The 20,121-nt window shown below is 48.3% G+C and overlaps 2 protein-coding genes and 1 long non-coding RNA gene across 4 annotated transcripts in view; 1 reads left to right on the forward strand and 2 right to left on the reverse strand.

Moving 5' to 3' along the window:
- The window catches only part of ODF2 (outer dense fiber of sperm tails 2), a 34,180-nt gene extending 33,867 nt beyond the window's left edge, over positions 1-313 (reverse strand). The window contains exon 1 of one of the 2 annotated variants that reach the window (XM_080990862.1): positions 42-313. In XM_080990862.1, coding sequence (XP_080846988.1) covers positions 42-298 — 257 coding nt within the window. In that variant the 5' untranslated portion in view covers positions 299-313. The remainder of the gene's footprint in view (positions 1-41) is intronic. The other variant, XM_080990863.1, reaches the window with a different exon arrangement.
- LOC308468648 overlaps positions 1-20,121 on the forward strand; it is a 25,534-nt gene that overhangs the window by 3,141 nt on the left and 2,272 nt on the right. The window lies entirely within an intron of this gene.
- Positions 17,456-20,121, reverse strand: part of PTGES2 (prostaglandin E synthase 2) — a 12,457-nt gene continuing 9,791 nt past the window's right edge. Inside the window, exon 7 of the mRNA XM_080990979.1 lies at positions 17,456-19,124. Coding sequence (XP_080847105.1) covers positions 18,981-19,124 — 144 coding nt within the window. The 3' untranslated portion in view covers positions 17,456-18,980. The remainder of the gene's footprint in view (positions 19,125-20,121) is intronic.

Genomic DNA, 20,121 nt, shown 5'->3' on the forward strand with positions numbered 1-20,121 from the left:
CTCCCAGCCGCCGTTTCCTCAGCCTCCTGCCCGCGGCTCACCATGGGGTTCTTAAGCGGCTTCGCAACCGCCGCCTCACGACGTCCTCAAAGCCGTGGATGAGGCGGCGGTAGCTGCAGAGGCTGCTGGTGCTGCCATGGAGACCTTGGCACCGTTGGGGCGCCGCCGCCGCCGCCGCCGCGCGAGGACAGGAACTCCCACCACAGCGGCACGGCGCCGCCGACGAACAGCTGCAGCTCCAGGACGCGCAGGCCGACTTCCGGCTCCGCCCCCGGCACGCCGCACGCCGCTCCCCCATTGGGACGGTTTCAAACCCCCCGCCGCCCGCCCTCGTGACCCCAACCCGATCGCCCGGCCGCCACAGGCGCTCTCTTTGGCGCTCGCGGCGCACTCCTGCCGGCCCCTCTTGGGCACAGGCCGGGGGCGCGCGTGGCGTCACAAGAGTCACGCCTCCTCCCGTAGGTTGCTATGGGAACGGAGCGGCTTGCGTCCTGTTTTGGGACGCGCGCGAGGTGAGGCCGGGAGACGTTGCCAACGGTTGTTGAGTTGGACTCCAACTCCCATCAGCCCACAGCCGGCGCGGCCAATGGTTAGGGCTGATGGGAATTCGAGTCCGGCAAAGGCCGGAAGACCTCGGAAGTCCGCTATTGGCATGCTGGGCATGCCTTCTGTATGTATGTATATACAGTGGTACCTCGGGTTACAGACGCTTCAGGTTACAGACTCTGCTAACCCAGAAATAGTACCTCGGGTTAAGAACTTTACCTCAGGATGAGACCAGAAATCGCTCGGCGGCAGCGGGAGGCCCCATTAGCTAAAGTGGTGCTTCAGGTTAAGAACAGTTTCAGGTTAAGAACGGACCTCCGGAACGAATTAAGTTCTTAACCCGAGGTACCACTGTATGTATATTATTTTGTTTACAATGTGCATATCTTTATTGTTTTAAAATACATAGATGCATTTATGCCAGGAAAGCAAACAAACCAATAGACAAACATACAATCAAATAAACAAACTATAAATTGACAGATAGTAGCAGTATATAAACCAACACAATTCTTATAACTAACATCCTTTGTACTCCCAATGATGTGAACGATTGTAAAACAATAAATTAAAAATGACTTCCAATTAGTCTTGCTGTGCTTTATCTGTTGATTATCTTATACCGCACAGTTACATACAGTACTTAATTTGTTCCGGAGGTCCATTCTTAACCTGAAACTGTTCTTAACCTGAAGCACCACTTTAGCTAATGGGGCCTCCTGCCGTTGCGCAATTTCTGTTCTCATCCTGAAGCAAAGTTCTTAACCCGAGGTACTATTTCTGGGGTAGCGGAGTCTGTAACCTGAAGCGTATGTAACCTGAAGCATATGTAACCTGAGGTACCACTGTATTTCTTATATGTTGTTGTTGTTGTTTAGTCGTTTAGTCGTGTCCGACTCTTCCTGACCCCATGGACCAGAGCACGCCTGGCACTCCTGTCTTCCACTGCCTCCCGCAGTTTGGTCAAACTCATGCTGGTAGCTTCGAGAACACGGTCCAACCATCTCGTCCGCTGTCGTCCCCTTCTCCTTGTGCCTTTGTGTATTTCTTATATAGTTTCTGTTAACTTCCCTGTATTCTGCATCTGTATTTAAATCTCTCTGCCCCGGCCGCCAGGGCAACACTTGCGGTATTTTTAATCCACAGAACATCCTTGTGAGATACGCCTGGTTTGAGAGAGGTGGTCATACGCTGACCCACAGTACTTCATGGCTGAGTAAAGATTCAAACAGAGGTCTGCAGAATCATATGTGATGTGAATGCTCTTAGAATCATAGAATCATAGAGTTGGCAGAGACCACAAGGGCCATCGAGTCCAACCCCCTGCCAAGCAGGAAACACCATCAGAGCACTCCTGACATATGGTTGTCAAGCCTCTGCTTAAAGACCTCCAAAGAAGGAGACTCCACCACACTCCTTGGCAGCAAATTCCACTGTCGAACAGCTCTTACTGTCAGGAAGTTCTTCCTAATGTTTAGGTGGAATCTTCTTTCTTGTAGTTTGGATCCATTGCTCCGCGTCCGCTTCTCTGGAGCAGCAGAAAACAACCTTTCTCCCTCCTCTATGTGACATCCTTTTATATATTTGAACATGGCTATCATATCACCCCTTAACCTCCTCTTCTCCAGGCTAAACATGCCCAGCTCTCTTAGCCGTTCCTCATAAGGCATTGTTTCCAGGCCTTTGACCATTTTGGTTGCCCTCCTCTGGACACGTTCCAGTTTGTCTGTGTCCTTCTTGAACTGTGGTGCCCAGAACTGGACACAGTACTCCAGGTGAGGTCTGACCAGAGCAGAATACAGTGGCACTATTACTTCCCTTGATCTAGATGCTATACTCCTATTGATGCAGCCCAGAATTGCATTGGCTTTTTTAGCTGCCGCGTCACACTGTTGGCTCATGTCAAGTTTGTGGTCAACCAAGACTCCTAGATCCTTTTCACATGTACTGCTCTCAAGCCAGGTGTCACCCATCTTGTATTTGTGCCTCTCATTTTTTTTGCCCAAGTGCAATACTTTACATTTCTCCCTGTTAAAATTCATCTTGTTTGTTTTTGCCCAGTTCTCTAATCTGTCAAGGTCGTTTTGAAGTGTGATCCTGTCCTCTGGGGTGTTAGCCACCCCTCCCAGTTTGGTGTCATCTGCAAATTTGATCAGGATGCCCTTGAGTCCATCATCCAAGTCGTTGATAAAGATGTTGAATAAGTCCGGGCCCAAGACAGAACCCTGTGGCACCCCACTAGTCACTCTTCTCCAGGATGAAGAGGAACCATTGATGAGCACCCTTTGGGTTCGGTCAGTCACCCTTTGGGTTCGGTCACTCTTGCCTCTGTGGCAAGTTGCCTCATGTGCGGGCTTAGCTCCTTTTGTGGGCCAGTTCTCCAAAGAGAATAGTAAATGAAGAAGAGGGCATGTGCTTTGGAGCACATGTAGATGAGTCACCATCCATCATAGAATCATAGAGTTGGAAGGGACCATGTGGATCATCTAGGCCAGGGTTCCCCAAACTTGGGTCTCCAGCGGTTTTTGGACTACAGTTCCCACCATCCCTGACCACAGGTCCTGCTAGGTAGGGATGATGGGAGTTGTAGTCCGAAAACAGGTGGGGACCCTAGTTTGGGGAACGTTGATCTAGTCCAGCCTTTCTCAACCTGTGGGTCCCCAGATGTTGGTGAATTACAACTCCCATCACCCCTAGCTAGCAAGGCCAGAGCTCAATGATGATGGGAGTTGTAGTCCATCAACATCTGGGGACCCACAGGTTGAGAAGCGCTGATAGTCCAACCCCCTTCAGTGCTGGAATCTTTTGCCCAAAGTGGGGTACAACCCTCAGATTAAGAGTCCCATGCTTTACTGACAGAGCTGTCCCAATTGAACCCTGTACTTTAAACCCCTGCAAGTCCTGTCCCAATAGTGCCACTACAGGTAACTCACATCTTATCATCTTATTCATATTTTACTTATGGGATCACAGCTTTATGTGGACAGGACAGTGGGAAGTAAATAAATAAATGATAAATGGGAGCAGAGAAGACCCACTCTCCATTTATTTATTCTGCCGCCGCTGACCCACCTGTGCAAAGCTGCAATTGCGTAAGGTTATTTGAATGCTTGATTGCATCCTTAGAGGTTAAAAAACCAGATACTACTTTTAGTATATATTTAGTGTCTAATGATCAATTTGACGCACAGACTTTGAGAAATGAAAGAAAGAAAGAATTAGCAAGCCCCATCTTAGTTAAACAATGGGATAATGTTTTAGCCTCCATGTCTAAGGTCATTAGATTATAAACTTGAGTTTCATACAACAAAAGATTTTATTTCAAGTTTATTGGATTACATTACGACTGCATAAACATTGGAGATGCAATAAAATGCTTGTTTGAAACCTATGTTTATACAGTGTTAGGTGTTTGCAAATTGGGGGCGGGACTATTGGAATGCATAAATACTATTGTGGGGAATAAATTAAAAATTTCAGAAGATAACATAATCTTAAACTATATACCTAATATATGGGGCTTGAAATTGGTCAATGTAAATAGATTCTCTTACATCTGCCAAACGATTGATATTAATACGTTGGAAGGACAAAAATATGACCTCTGTGGATAGATGTCATGACAACTCTTGCAACCCAGACGAAGATAATGCATGGACAAATTTAATTATATTTGGAATGTATTTACCAAAACCATAGTAAGCTATGAACAAACATATACTTGAGGGAAACAAATAAAAAAATATTAAAAAATTATCCAGTAGCACCTTAGAAACCAACTAAGTTTGGTCTGGGTATAAGGTTTAATGTGCATGCACAAAGCTTATAGCCAGAGCAAACTTAGTTGGTCTCTAAGGTGCTACTGGACAATTTTTATTTCCACCCCAGCTGCGTCAGACCAACACGGCTACCTACCTGAATCTTGATAAATTTAATCAATTTACATATATGCTATATAGTTCTGTAACCTTAATTGCATTTTTGTTGTTTTGTTATTGTTGTTTTCCTCTGCCTTTTAAAATGTTTTTCATGTGTCTGTTTTATTTTTATTTTTAAATCTTATTTTGATTTACTTTAACTCACTCTTCCAGTGCTCCAAATCCCGCACTGCGGCTAAGCAAGGCGCCTGGCTCTGGGAAGGAAGCTCAGAGGCAGGGTCCCAGAGCCTTCCGTCCGTCCTTAGGAGACGCAATACACTTGCAGCAAAATAGCAGAGTGAAATGCATGCACACCCACTCCCGCTGCTTCTGTCCTTGTAACTCTAGCTAGCAGGTGGCTGATAAGGCTGAGGCAAAGGGATATGTACAAGACCCACCATTTATGATGTTTATGCTGCATTTGCAGCACCAAAGTGACCTTTCTGGGGGCAGGTCTGGCAGTGTGTATGGAAGTCCTGGGCTTACAAGACCCTCCTCTGGGCCTCGCTGATGTGGTCCAAAGGAAAGCAGAGCAATAGGTTTGGCACCAGCTTGGCTGCAGCAGTTGAGGTGCCTATGGTAGGGTTACTCCTTAGCGGATGTCTTGTCGTTGAAGTGTGATAAGGGGATGGCTCTCCTGAAGTTAGCAAAACAGAAGCCCTTAAAAATCCATAGCTGAAGGGCAACTTCGTTTCTCAGGAACTATCTTTAGAAGAAACAAAATTAAGCATAGTAGTTCAACTGTACAGTACCTATAGCGCCACCAAGTGGTTATTATTGGCAATGGAACTTCTCAATTTTGTGCCACCTCAGCTTGGCACCCTATTAAGAAAAACTGCGGGATCCCAGATCCAGCACTACACTGAACAAGGCACCTGGGTCTGGTAAGGAGACTCCAGGGCTCTGGTAGAGTCCTAGAGCCCTTCCCTCCATAAAGCTGGGAAAGGGCTTCCTAGGCTTCCAGCTTTGGGAAGGCAGTAGCAGGACTGTGGCAGCATCCCTCCTAAACACAGACAAAGTGGACAGACTTTACAATCTTCCATAACTTACCACCTCCATGTGGGTCTTCTAGATTTTGTGGCAGCTCAGCACTGCTTTTGGCTTTACCTTGGCTGGGCACCCTGCGCAGGAAAACTGCCCTTGCTCTGCAAAGATACATTTCAGGGTCTTCTTCCCAAAGCTTGGTAAGCGCTTGCCCACCTTTGAGAACAATGGAAGGGCTCTGGGACCTGCCAATGCCCTGAAGCTTTCTTCACAGAGCCAGGGGGCTTGCTTAGCTGCAGTTCAGGAGATTGGTAGTTTCTGTGCAGAGGGTGCTGAGATTAGGTGGTGCAAAATTGAGAAGATCCACTTGGGGGCAGCAAATATTGTCCTCACACCTGGCTTTGGGAAGGAGAGAAGGGCTTTAGGACCCTACCAGAGCCCTGGAGCCTCCTACCCTATGCCAGGCACCTTGCTTGCCACAGTGTGGGAGATCTGCAGTTTTTCTGCACATGACTCTGAGAAGATCTATGACCATTCAGGGGCATCAAATATTGGCTTCACATAGGGCACAATTTTATTAAAGATTACCAAAGTGCCTTCATTGTGCCTGGTATTGGTAGGGCGGTTCAAGGGCTGAGGGATACCCCAGAGCCCTTGCATTGCCTTCCCAAAGCTGGATGCCCAGGAAGTGGCAGTAAGGACTCTTGGACCTTGAGCCAGGTGCTTTACAGGGTGCTGAGGCAAGGTGGCACAAAATTGAGGCGTCCACTTGGGGGCGCTAAATATTGGCCTCGCACAGGCGCCATTTTATGGGGAAAAACAAAGGCCCATCCATTTTGTTTGGCCTTGGGAGGACGGTGTAAGGGCTCTGGGATGCTGCCAGAGCCCTGGCACCACCTTCCCAAAGCCGGAAGTGGTCTGAGGTACTGCAAAATTGAGAAGATCCATAACTGTGAGGATCCACTTGGGAGCACCAAATATTGGCCTCCACAGGGTGCCATTTTATGGAAGATTACAAAGGCCCTTCCATTTTATTTGGCCTTGGGAGGACAGCGCAAGGGCTCTGGGATGCTGTCAGAGCCCTGGCACCACCTTCCCAAAGCTGGGGCGCCAAAGATTGGCCTCCACAGGACGCCATTTTATGGAAGATTACAAAGGCCCTTCCATTTTGTTTGGCCTTGGGAGGACCGCGCAAGGGCTCTGGGATGCTGTCAGAGCCCTGGCACCACCTTCCCAAAGCCAGGGCGCCAAAGATTGGCCTCCACAAGACGCCATTTTATGGAAGATTACAAAGGCCCTTCCATTTTGTTTGGCCTTGGGAGGACAGCGCAAGGGCTCTAGGATGCTGTCAGAACCCTGGCACCACCTTCCCAAAGCCGGGGCGCCAAAGATTGGCCTCCACAGGACGCCATTTTATGGAAGATTACAAAGGCCCTTCCATTTTGTTTGGCCTTGGGAGGACAGCGCAAGGGCTCTGGGATGCTGTCAGAGCCCTGGCACCACCTTCCCAAAGCCGGGGCGCCAAAGATTGGCCTCCACAGGACGCCATTTTATGGAAGATTACAAAGGCCCGTCCATTTTGTTTGGCCTTGGGAGGATGGCACAAGGGCTCTGGGACGCTGCCAGAGCCTTGGCACTGCCTCCCTCAAGCCAGAAGTGGTGCTGAGGTTCACAAAATTGAGAAGACCCATAACTGTGAGAATCCACTTGGGGGCGCCAAATATTGGTCTTGCACCGGGCTTTGGGAAGGAGGGAAGGACTTTAGGACCCTGACAGAGTCCTGGAACCTCCTACCTGGAGCCAGGCGCCTTGCTTGCCGCAGTGCGGGACATCTGCAATTTTCCCACACAGGGCTCCAAGAAGATCCATAACCGAGAAGATCCATTCAAGGGCATCAAATATTGGCCTTGCATAGGGCACAATTTTATTAAAGATTACCGAAGCCCTTCCATTTTGTATGGCATTGAGAGAGCAGTGCAAGGGCTTTGGGATGCCTAGGAAGTGGAGAGAAGGACTCTTGGACCCTGAACCAGGCGGAGAGGAGATCAACACAGGGTGTTGAGGCAAGCTGGCACAAAATAGACAGTTCGGTTGGGGGCGGTTCCACTTAGGGGAGGCAATTATTGGCACCCAACTTTGGGAAGAAGGGAAAGGCTGTAGGACCCTGCCAGAGCCCTGGAGCCTCCTTTCCAGAGCCAGGGGCCTTGCTGAGGGGCCTTCAGATCACCCAATAAAATATTTGAGGTGACCGTTCCCCCCAAATTTGATGGGCATTGCGATTCAAACTGTCTGTGAACCACATCATGTGATCGATTATGCAGTTCGGGGCTTACTTGCCCCCCTATTTTATTCAAGTTGGCACCTCTGCTACTTTTTCTTCTTTGGTGATCACTCGTAGCTGAGTAAGATTGTCTTCTATGAACAGTGAGTCTATAAGTGACTGTAGAGGCCAATTTCAACCTTCTAGGGCAGTGATGGCCAAACTTGGTTCTCCAGCTGTTTTGGGACTACAATTCCCATCATCCCTGACCACTGGTCCTGTTAGCTAGGGATGATGGGAGTTGTAGTCCCAAAACAGCTGGAGGGTCAACTTTTGCCATCACTGTTCTAGGGGGACAGTGGACATGATTTTCACTGCTAGACAGCTTCAATAAAAAGGTAGAGAGTGAAACCAACCCCTGTTTATGGTGTTTATTGACCTGACTAAGGCCCCTACTTCACACCTCTACTTCACACTGCTGTCTGGCTCTGGGAAAGAGGCTGCAGAGCTCTGGCAGGGTCCCAAAACCCCTTGTTCCTTCTCAAAGCTAGCCAAGCACTTCCTAGGCTTCTGCCAGTGTTCTGACAGCATCACTTTGTAATTTTCCATAAAACGGAGACCTGTGTGCCAGGGCTCTGACAGCTTTCCAAAGCCAGACAAAATGGGCAGACTTTGCAATCTTCCATAACTTGTTGCCCCCAAGTAGATCTTCTCAGTTATGGGTCTTCTCAATTTTGTGGCAACTCAGCAACTCTCCCATCTTTGTGATCCTTGGCACCCCCCAAGTGGACTGTCTCAATTTTGCATCACCTCACCTCAACACCCTGAGCAGGAAAATTGCCAATCTCACCCCCTGACCCCTAGCACAGCACTCCCAAAGCCAGACGAAATAGATAGACTTTGATGGCACCCTGTGCAGGAAAACTGCCAGATCCTAGATCCTATACCAGAGGTCCGCAACCTTTTCCAGCCATGGGCCGGTGCACCTCCCCTCAGACCTTATGGGGGGCTGGACTATATTTTTTTTGGCGGGGGGGGGGGCAATGAACGAATTCCTATGCCCCACAAATAACCCAGAGATGCATTTTAAATAAAAGGACACATTCTACTCATGTGAAAACACACTGATTCCCGGACCGTCCATGGGCTGGATTGAGAAGGGGATTGGGCTGCATCCAGCCCCCGGGCCTTGGTTTGCCTACCCCTGTCCTCTATTGTAGCTAAGCCAGGAGCTGACTCTGAGGAGGAGGCTGCAGGACTCTGGCAGGGTCCTAAAGCCCTTCCCTCCTTTCCAAAGCTGGGCAAGCACTTCCTAGGCTTCTGGCATTTCAGAAGTTGGTGCCAGGTGTGATAGGAATTTTGAGGTCTTAGATATATGTTAAATGTTCATAAGTGTACCATCCAAGCACATACATAGATCAGCACAGGAAGACCGACCTGGAACCATTTTGATTCCCAAACTGTCCCAAACTGACCGAATGTTTTCTCTGCAAGGTCAAAGGAAAATGGAAAAGCCTCCCCATTGTCTTTTCCTTCACAAATCCTGTCTTAAGGGTATGTCTGTGTTTGAATAGGGTGTGAGCCTGTGACCTGGCCCAGGAACTAAGTATTTATCACTACAAAAGAATGGTCAGGCTCCCCAGGTAATCCAATCAAGTAACCTGCCAGACAGGAGATAAACAAGGACAGGAGAAAAACAACGTTCAAATTTCTGTTTAGACCACCTTTTTGTGTGATGTAGGTATGATGTATCTGAGGGATGGTCTTAGGTTAGACCCCTTCTGTGATGTATGTATGATGTTTCTGGGGGTGGTCTTGATCTACAGGGTGGCAATTTCAAAAGTCTTTATAAGGCATTGCACAGCATCTTTCTGGGTCCCTTCTCTCTCTTGCGGGTGAGGGGAGTACCCTGTTGCAACAGATCAATAAAGATCAAGCTTACGAGCTGCTTTGCTTCTCAATATTCTCTGGTTGGCCTCTGTTATTCTTTCCTACCGATAGGGCACCCATGTAAGGACTCTATATGGGCTCTTGGATACCCCATAAGGGAAAAGGGCAATTTTTGTTTACAACACAGGGCTCTTTTAATAGATTAATCCATTACTCTCCTGTGAAGAAATGTTGCAGCCCCTCTCCAATGAAGTGAAATGTTGAAGGACTTCTGACAGATAAAAGAAAGCACTTCTTCATGCAGCAAATAGTCTGCACTATCGAACTTGCTCCCCCAGGAGGCAGTGATGGCCACCAAAGGTGAATTTGATCCTCCCACTTTGTTCCCTATCTTCACTCAACCCTTTTTCTCTAGAGGAGAGGGCTCCATTTTGTGGTTCACCCCAGGTGCCAACATTTCCTCAGCTGGTCCTGCCCCAGAAGCAGAAAATGAGTGCAACAGCACTCTGACACCAATAGTGATTTCCATTAACCAGTGTTTTAGAAGCATCTCTGATACTGATGGTAGCATAGAGCCATCATGGCTTGTAGCCATCGGACCTAACCTGTAGGCCTCAGGTACCTCACAGGGCTGTTTGGGGCTTAAACCTTCTGTGTTATTTTCCTTGGTAGGAGATTGCTTCGTTAGTGAGAAAGTGAGCTATTAAGCTAGGAAATTCCTATTCAACTATATATTCTAGCTTGATTCAGCCTCAGCCCCTCTTCTGCAGCATGACCTACTTCATAGGGTTGTTGTTAAGGATTATCAAAATAACATATGCAAATACTCAGGGCTTTTTTTCAGCCAGAACTCACCGGAACTCAGTTCCACGCCTCTCAGGTAGGCACCATTGCCATTATAAGAGAACAAGGTGAGTTCTCATGAGTCATGGTGAGTTGTGGCACCTCTTTTTCTAGAAACATATCACTGCAAATACTAAACATTAATGTTGCTGTTTTGTTGCTGAGTAAGCAGAAAACCGCTCCAATAACAGCAGCAAAATCGCTTTATTGCAAATAATGTATCTGCCTCTCACGCAGGACGAAACTGCAATTCTGAGAAACTTTATTCCAGAACTCTTTACATTCCACAAAAAGTTTTGGGGGAAAGTTTCTGGTTTTTTATTTTATTTTAACATAGCCAATTTATTTGGGGGGGGGAGGCATTATGTTGGGGGGCAGGACTAATTTATCTGCAATGCAATTGGTTAGTTAAGTATTTTCATTTATTTATTTATTTACTTGATTTGGGTGGCAGCTGCGCCCCCCCCCCACTACACCCATTGAGGGTGGAACCATTTTTGAAAATATAAAATCTGCATCAGAAACCAGCAACATCCCCCCCCCCCAATCCACTGCTTCCTTTCATGTTATTGGTCTCAAAGATAATTACTGCAGAAGCAAACAAACCGGAAAGTTAAAACCTACACACCACACCCTGGTATATTATATAGAAAGCAATATCATTGATTTCTACAAAGCTTGCTTCTGAAGAAATATTGTGTTCATACATAATGATAAGCAAAAGGTCTGGTTTATTAAACCATAGTATGCATGCAGCTTTACTGCCCCCAGTTGCTCATCTCCCCTTCTAGACCAAGGTTCTTGAACAGGTGGTTGGGGCCAGATCCCGGTGTACTTGGAGAAAACTGATTTTCTAGATCCATTTCAGTTGGGGCTTAGACACAGCTTTGGCACAAAAACCTTGCAAGATGATCTCTGTGGGGAGAGACACAGGGGAAATAGGTAAAGGTAAAGGGACCCCTGACCATTAGGTCCAGTTGTGGCCGACTCTGGGGTTGCAGCGCTCATCTCGCTTTACTGGCTGAGGAAGCCAGCGTACAGCTTCCGGGTCATGTGGCCAGCAGGACTAAGCCGTTTCTGGCGAACCAGAGCAGCGCACGGAAACGCCGTTTACCTTCCCGCCGGAGTGGTACCTATTTACAGTGGTGCCTCGCAAGATGAAATTAATTCGTTCCGCGAGTTTTTTCGTCTAGCGAATTTTTTGTCTTGTGAAGCACGAAATCCCATAGGAATGCATTGAAATTCAATTAATGTGTTCCTATGGTCAAAAAAAGTCCAAACAAAGCCAAATTTGGTACAACAAGAGTTTATTAAGTGCTCTTTAAAGTCACACATATTGTAAAGAGCATTTCAAAAACTGAAGGAACAATAAATTAAGTTTCTAAACATGGCAGAAAAACATTTAAAAATCAACAAAGTGTACAGTACATTTTCTAAGACTCTGGGGGACCACTCGAAGAAGGTTCCTCTTCCACTCTTTGCTTCTTGCTGAAGAACCTGTCCATGGTCTGCTGCTTCATCCGCCTTTTCAGCACCTCCCTGAAAGGCGACATGACCGTTGTATCAAAAGTGTTCGCAAGGTCATGTGCCATGTGCTTGTTAGGGTGGTGCCGCTGTGCAAAAGCCTACACATCCTTCCACTTCATGCAAATGTCCCTCAGTTCTTTGGAGGACAGCCGTTCCTCAGTTGCTTCCTCCTCTTCCAGCGAGGCCTGCTCCTGCGCAGCCTCTGCCTGCAGTTCGACCAGCTCCTGGGTGGTCAGCTCCTCCACCAGCTCGTAGACGTCCTCCTCTGTGACCTCTAGGCCCATGGTCCTCCCCAAGGCAACAATGTCCTGCACCATTGTTGACTCTGGTGCATCAGAGTCACTTGGTGCCACACAGTCCGGCCACAGGCTGCGCCAAGCGCAATTCAAATTTCTCTGGCTGATCCCTTTCCAGGCTGTGGTGATCATCTTCAAGCAGGTGACAATGTCGAAGTGGTCCTTCCAGAATTCCCGCAGGGTGATGGTGGTGCAATCAGTCACCTCGAAGCATCGCCTGAAAAGCTCCTTGGTGTAGAGTTTTTTGAAATTGGCGATGACCTGCTGATCCATCGGCTGGAGCAGTGGCGTGGTGTTAGGCGGCAGGAACATGATGTTGATGAAGCTGAACTCCTCCAACAAGTCCTCCTCAAGGCCTTTAGGATGAGCAGGAGCATTGTCCATCAGAAGCAAAGCCTTCAGCGGCAGGTCGTTGTCCAGCAGGTACTGTTTGACAGCAGGGCCAAAAGCAAGATTGACCCAGTCCACAAACAGCACACGTGTGACCCAAGCCTTGCTGTTGGATCGCCACATAACACTCAGCCGCTCCTTGTCGACCTTGTGTTTCTTGAAGGCCCGTGGGTTCTCCGAGTGGTACACCAGCAGGGGCTTGATCTTCAGGTCGCCGCTTGCGTTGGCACAGAAGAGCAGGGTCAGACGGTCCTTCATGGGCTTGTGGCCAGGCAACTTGGCCTCCTCCTGAGTGATGAAAGTCCTTTTGGGCATCCTCTTCCAAAACAGCCCGGTCTCGTCACAGTTGAAGACCTGCTGTGGAACGTAGCCCTCCGTCTTCACAGCCTCCAGGAACTCCAATGCAAAGACTTCAGCCGCAGGAACATCAGAACTGGCAGCCTCTCCATGCCTGACCACGCTGTGGATTCCAGATCTCGTCTTGAACTGGTCAAACCAACCTCTGCTTGCCTTGAAGACTTCTGGCTCGCCTGAGGTTCCTGGCTGTTCCCGGATGAGGTCTGCGTGCAAGGCCTTGGCCTTCTCACAAATCACGGCCTCAGTCACTGTGTCCCCTGCACACTGCTTCTCTTCTAACCAGATGAGGAGCAACTTCTCGACCTCCTCCAGAACAGCTGGGCGGTTCTTCACGATCCTGGTGACTCCCTTGGCTGCATCAGTCGCAAGGATCTTCTCCCTCATCTTCAGGATGGTGCCGATGGTCGATGGGTTCCTGCCGTACTCCCTGGCGAGGTCTGTCACACGCATTCCACCATCGTGCTTCCGGATGATCTCCTTCTTCATTTCCAGCGTCACCTTCTCCTTCTTCCTCTCGCTGGCCTCTGCAGCAGCAGTCTTCTTGGGTCCCATGGCAGCACAGCTCCTAGCTTCGTAAACTCAGAAAGAAAAAAAAATCAGTGCTTCACACCCAAAAAATTCAAAAGCACCCAGCCACCCACCACACAGGAATTCAAACCCAGAAAATTTTTTAAAAAAACAACAACATGGCCCAATGGTCACAGAAAATCATAAAAATTCAAAAAAAAAAACCACACAAGCTCCCAGATTCTTGCAAACCCCTCCCCAACTGTTCCCCCAGCCACCCACCACACAGAAATTCAAACCCAGAAATTAAAAAAAAAAAAAAAAACATGGCCCAATGGTCACAGAAAATCATAAAAATTCAAAAAAAACCACACAAGCTCCCAGATTCTTGCAAACCCCTCCTCAACTGTTCCCCCAGCCACCCACCACACAGAAATTAAAACCCAGAATTTTTTTTTAAAAAAACAGCAGAGTGGCCCAATGGTCACAAAAAATCATAAAAATGCAGGAAAAAACCACACAAGCTCCCAGATTCTTGCAAACCTCTCCCCAACACCAAGTCCTTGAATTCCAAACACCCCAACCCAAAATCCAACCCCCCCAAAAAAAGTTTTAAAAGTTTAACTTACCAAACGGCTGCAAAATAAGTTTTGGGAAAGCTTCAAAAATCAGCAAAGTCCTCAAAAACCTCAGAAAAGGCTACCACACCGCGTGCAATGTGTTGCTCCTCGAAGTCAAGTCGCAACTGCACCTCTTCAAGCAATGCACCCTGGGTATTAACGGTTTTATGAAAAAGGAAACAAACTTGCAAGACGTTTTCGTCTTGCGAAGCAAGCCCATAGGGAAATTCGTGTTGTGAAGCAGCTCAAAAAACAGAAAACCCTTTCGTCTAGCGAGTTTTTTGTCTTACGAGGCATTCGTCTTGCGGGGCACCACTGTATCTACTTGCACTTTGACGTGCTTTCAAACTGCTAGGTTGTCAGGAGCAGAGACCAAGCAACGGGAGCTTACCCTGTCATGGGGATTCAAACCACCGACCTTCTGATCAGCAAGTCCTAGGCTCTGTGGTTTAACCGGGGAAATAGGTCACTGTTAATTCTCGACCCCACAGCTGCTTTTGATACCATTGATCATAGTATCCTTCTGGAGAGGCTGTCTGAGTTGGGGGTTGGTGGCACTGCTTTACAGTGGTTCCAGTCCTACTTGGATGCTCACTCCCAGAGAGTGATGGTTGGGGAGTGGTTTTCAGCCCCATGGAGCCTTCAATGTGGAGTTCCTCAGGGCTAAATCCCGCACCCCATGCTATTTAACATCTACATGAAACTGCTGAGTGGGGTCATCCAAAGTTTTGGAGTATGTCAGCAATATGCTGAGGGCACATGTTATGTACTGAGCTTGGATCTTAGAACAATAGGCAGGTAGGATCCTAGAAGGCAGCAACTTGATTGGTCTGCAGGAGCAGCCCAATCTGGCTCCAAGAGGAAGTGAATCAGAAAGAGCATGAAATCAACACTCAGCTCAGAGTGTATTTCAGCCAGTGGCGTAGCGTGGGGGGTGCCAAGGGTGCCGGCCGCACCGGGCGCAACATTGGGGGGGGCGCGAGTCCAGAGGGAAGGGACAAGTTCCTTCCTCCGCCGGGCTCCCCGCCGCTACCGCCAGCCTTACGCCCTAGCGCGTGCGCGCTCCCCGCCGCCGCTGCGACTGCGCTCCACTCACTGCTCGCAGGAGGAGCAGCCGCTGCAGCAGCGCCGACGCTGCCACCGACGCCTGGCCGGGCACGGACAGCCTCCGCACCCCGCCGCCGCCGCCATCCCCTCGGCCCAGCCACAGGCGGCGGCTGCTTCTGCTGACTGGGAGGGAGGAGAGCTCCGAGGGGCCTCGCCGCGCCTTGCGCTCCCCAAAACCCTCCGAGAGGAAGCCGGCGGGCGGGCGAGGGTCTCCCGGCAGAAGGTGGCGCCACTGGCTCCGGCTCTCAGCGCAAGTCTCAACCGCGGGGGGGGGCGAGGACGGAGCACGGCTGGAAGCCCCCGGACCCGGCCGGGAGGAGGAGAGGCGCTCGCCAAGCCCGGATCTGGAGCTCCACCTACAGCCCAAGGAGAGGAGGGGGCGGGGAGGCGCCTGAGGGGAGGGGGCTTCGGCTGCCTCGGCCCGCGGGGGCTCCGCAAATAATAAATTTAATAAATTCCTGCTGAGCCTTTGGGGGGGGTCCTTGGCTCCTTCGCTCGCCCCCAGCCCCAGTGGCGTAGCGTGGGGGGGTGCAGGGGGGCCGGGCGCAACACCTGGGGGGGCGCTCGCACTCGAGTGCTAAAATCCACGGGTTAGGGGGCGCAAATTACTTGCCTTGCCCCGGGTGCTGACAACCCACGCTACGCCACTGATTTCAGCACACAACTCTACTTCTTGTTTACATCTGCTGGTGAGGCAGTGGATGTGCTGGACTAGTGTCTTGCCTCAGTAACTGACTGGATGAGAGCCAAATTCAGATAAATGCACAAATTCAGATAAATGCACAAATGGATGATGCACAATTCAGATAAAACTGAGACACTGTTAGTAGGCTTTTCCCTAAACTGGATAGCTGGGAGGTGGCCTGCTCTTGATGAGGTTACACTGCCTCTGAAGAGCAGCTACACCATTTGTGGGTACTTCTCAATCCATTGCTGTTGCTTAGGCTCAGGTGGCCTCAGTGGCCTGAAGTGCCTTCCATCTGCTTTGGCTGGTGGCCCAACTGTGCCCCTATCTGGACAGGGATAGTCTAACTTCTGTTGTCTACGCTCTGGTAACCTCTAGGTTGGATTACCGCAACACATTATACATAGGGCCACCTCTGAAGATTGTACGAAAGCTTCAGCTGGTGCAGAATTTGGTGGCCCGGTTGCTCACCAGGGAAAGATGGTTTGAGCATACCACACCAATCCTGGTCCAACTGCACTAGCTGCCAATCAGCTTCCAAGCCAATTCAAAGTGTTGGTTTTGACCTATAAAGCCTTTAACAACTCAATACCTTAAGGACCGCCTCTCCCCATATAAGCCGTCCTGGATTCTGTGTTCATAATCTAAGGCCATTATTCATGTGTCTCCTCCACGTGAGGTCTGGAGGGTGGCAACACAAGAATGGACCTTTTCTATAGTGGCTCCCCATTTGTGGAATGTTCTCTCCACGAAGGTTTGCCTAGTACCTTCATTATATATTTGTAGGCGCCAGGTGAAAACATTCCTCTTCAACCAGGCCTTTGGCCTACAGCCTTTTAAGTGTATCTGTGGGAAGCGGGGTGGGTATTGTTTTGTTGATTTGGTTTAATTATTTACTATGTTTTATCTTGTTGTTTTATTCTGTGAACCGTCCTGAGATCTTCGGAAAAAGGGTGATATATAAATTTAACAAGCAAGCAAGCAAGCAAACAAAAAAAATGTATGAACTGGGGGTCATAGTTTGTTTTGCCCTAACAAACCTTGATTGCAAAGTCAACAACAAACCATGGCTTCAAGCTGGCTAATGATGGTGGTTTGTTTCAGTATGAAACATACAATGATCCCCGATTTGGATATCATTTGGATATCAGTTTGTGGTTTGTTTTGGCACTGGTGGCAAAGAGGAGCAAAGTGGGAGTGCTCAGGCAGCATGCACCGTCAAACAAGCCACACTTTTTGGCTTAGCATTATGTGAAGATACAGCCTGTGTGTTTTGGACTGGAGCGCTGGGATGGAGGAAGAATGCTTTGAAGAGATGAGAAAGGATGCAAGATTAACTCCAGAAGATACCAGCATTAAACCAGATAAAAAGGGATTGGAAGAATAAATGCAAGTTACATTTTAGGGGCAAGTTCTCTGTTCACTTACAAAGGAACCAGCCCAGTAGGAATATTTTGGTCTAGAAATGTAATCAGATGTGCTAGCTTCATGTTATAAAAGCTGATCAATAAGGACACTGAAAGCTCTACCATCAAAAGAAAACCTTTATTTTCAAGTAGCCCAACTGACACCAATACTTTTATCCAAGAGAGAGTTTGCATATCTGAATTCTGCAGCGAAGCTACACCAGAGTACGTATCCAGGGTTGCAATCCCAAAATGATTCAGGATCAGGATGTACAAAGCAGAACATGTGTCAACAGCAGCACAACCTTGTGTGTGCATTTGTTTGAAAGTAAGCCCTACTGCACATGGTGGTGCAACCCTAAGGGTTGGTGGAACAAGCCCCCACCAGGTGCAAAAATCACCTATTGGACTATGGAGTGTATGGTGTACATGTGTTTGCTCCTGCACCTTTCACCCTTCCTCCGTGTCTCACCCTTCTACCAGATCCTTTGAGTACTTGGGTCTCATAAAAATATAGGAATTTCTCATGTGGCTAGTGCAGTAAAGTGGTGTTTTTCTCTGGGGGGGGGGGTGCGCCAAGATAGCTCCTTGCCAAGGGTGCAAGGGACCTAGGTATGCCTCTGACTCGAATAAAGGCCAAATTGCATTGAAGAAACTCTAGTTTACAAACTTAATTGACTTTAATTGAGCTGTCACTTGTATCCCCCTTTCCTCCCCCTCTAAAGAACTAAGTAACTGAAACCCTTTGCCCAGGCTTTGCAAAGTGTGCCGTGTCTGTTGAACAGGTTTAAGAACAGAACTTGCATGTGCTCCTCCTAAGTGTGGGGGATGCTTCACACTTTACAACCCTTCTCCAACATTAACATGCCACATAAGACAATCTTTTACGTGGCAGAACACCACAGATGTGTGCCATCCCCACATTTTACAACCCACACCTTATTTAAAAAGGAATTGCCTTTCATCTGGAAATTCTCACAGATCCCTTTGATGGGTAGCAAGAGTAAAGGATTTTCTGTTCTCATTCTTTCCTAGAATACCATTATTTTATCCCAAAGGCACATTTCCAGAAACTTCAGCCTTCTCCCTGCACCTGCTTCAGATAAATATTGCACACTATTTGCTAACTGTTCTTTATTTGTTTGTGTTACCCTCTCTGGGTCAACTGTCTGGTAATGGAGAACTCCCACATGCCATACAGGACCCAGAGAAAAGCAGCAACGAGAGTGTGGCTTCAGATCTATTCACTCTGAACAACAAGAAGGACTCAGTGTCCTGCAAACTAGCAGACTCTTTCCCACCAGCAGAATGAACCCCTAGCAAAACACTTACTTCTTCCACCTCCTCCAGGACCAAGCAAATATTTTGCAGACAGACAAGGTTCTTTTAGACACTTGGAAAAACAAAGTCAAATCCCAAAGCAGAAGGGCCTAGTAAGGGCCTAACAATCAAAATTCACTCAGCAAGTATGATACCCTTAAGGCTTTCTACAAATAATAGTCCATGCGTCATGTTCCACTGCTTTTTCTAAGACCCCTTTGGTGGTGGACTCTCATTGCATACACCCCTTTTGGCTTTGGATTTAAAAAATAAATAAGTCCTGCTTTGCTTTATGAGCTGTTCCTGGTCAATGCAAGGGTTGTTTTCAGCGTCTGGAGTGCTGTGTGGCAACTCTGGACTGCCCAATGGCTGCCTCCATACGACGATACCAAGGCTGGATCTTGGTGTGGGTCATCATGTCATCAAAAGCTTCCAAGCCTTCCATGACGCGCAAAACTCCATAAACCGCCTGTGCAGACAGAACAGAGAAGAAAACTGGTGAGAAGAACATCAGCTACAAGTGGGAAAACACATGTCTTGCAGAAGCTTCCATTTTCAATTCCCAGCATCTCATAACTAAGAAGACCTTCAGAAGGAGGGACTGGACAAAGACTCGGAGTATAGAAGCGTAAGAAGAGCGTTGCTGGATCAGACTGAGGACCCCAGCAACCTATTCCCTATTTAGGACACCCCGTAATTATTGGGGTACCCTCATACAAGGGTGCTTCAAAGCCCTAGAGACCTGTGGTGGATATACTCAAACTCCCTCTTTTGCCTCCTTCACAGCACTGAAGTTAAGGAGAGCAACTTCCCTGTTTTAAAGGGAACAGATCCCATCTTCCCTCTGGACATAGCTTTCGTTTTCTACTAAAGGCCTAGTTTGTGTTGCATCTTTCCAGTCACAACTTTAACTCAGTGGTAATGGATGGCTTGGAGTTGACATCACAGCCAAGCCACAGTTTGGTGCTGTGACTGTCCCCTTGGTAGACATGCTAATGGACTCAATGTTACCTCCCTGCCCTTCCCAGCTTGCAACAACCACAGTTAGCCACTGCCTGCCTGAACTGGCAAACATGGCTTGCAGCAAAGCAGAGTTTGCCAGAAACGCCAGCTGGCTTCCAATTCTGATTTGGAGGCAATCCATGCATTGCAGTAACCATTGCATTCCCTGATTCAAGTTCAATGGCAAGCAGTTATACTGAACCTTGAAGCAGGCAAGGAAGTAAACACACAAGCCCAGAATACAGTGCTGGCAACTAAGCCATGGTCTGCTTGTGTCACCTAAACTGGATCCAGCATAAGCGAGTCAGTATGGCTTCAAGTTACAAGAAAGGAGATTCCAACTCAATATCAGGAAGAAATTTCTGGCAGTAAGAGCTGTTCAACAGTGGAACGGTCTCCCTCGGAAGGTGGTGGACTCTCCTTCCTTGGAGGTTTCTAAGCAGAGGTTGGGTGGCCATCTATCA

The sequence above is a fragment of the Podarcis pityusensis genome, assembly GCF_964106645.2.
Source record: "Podarcis pityusensis genome assembly, chromosome: Z".
Taxonomy (NCBI): domain Eukaryota; kingdom Metazoa; phylum Chordata; class Lepidosauria; order Squamata; family Lacertidae; genus Podarcis; species Podarcis pityusensis.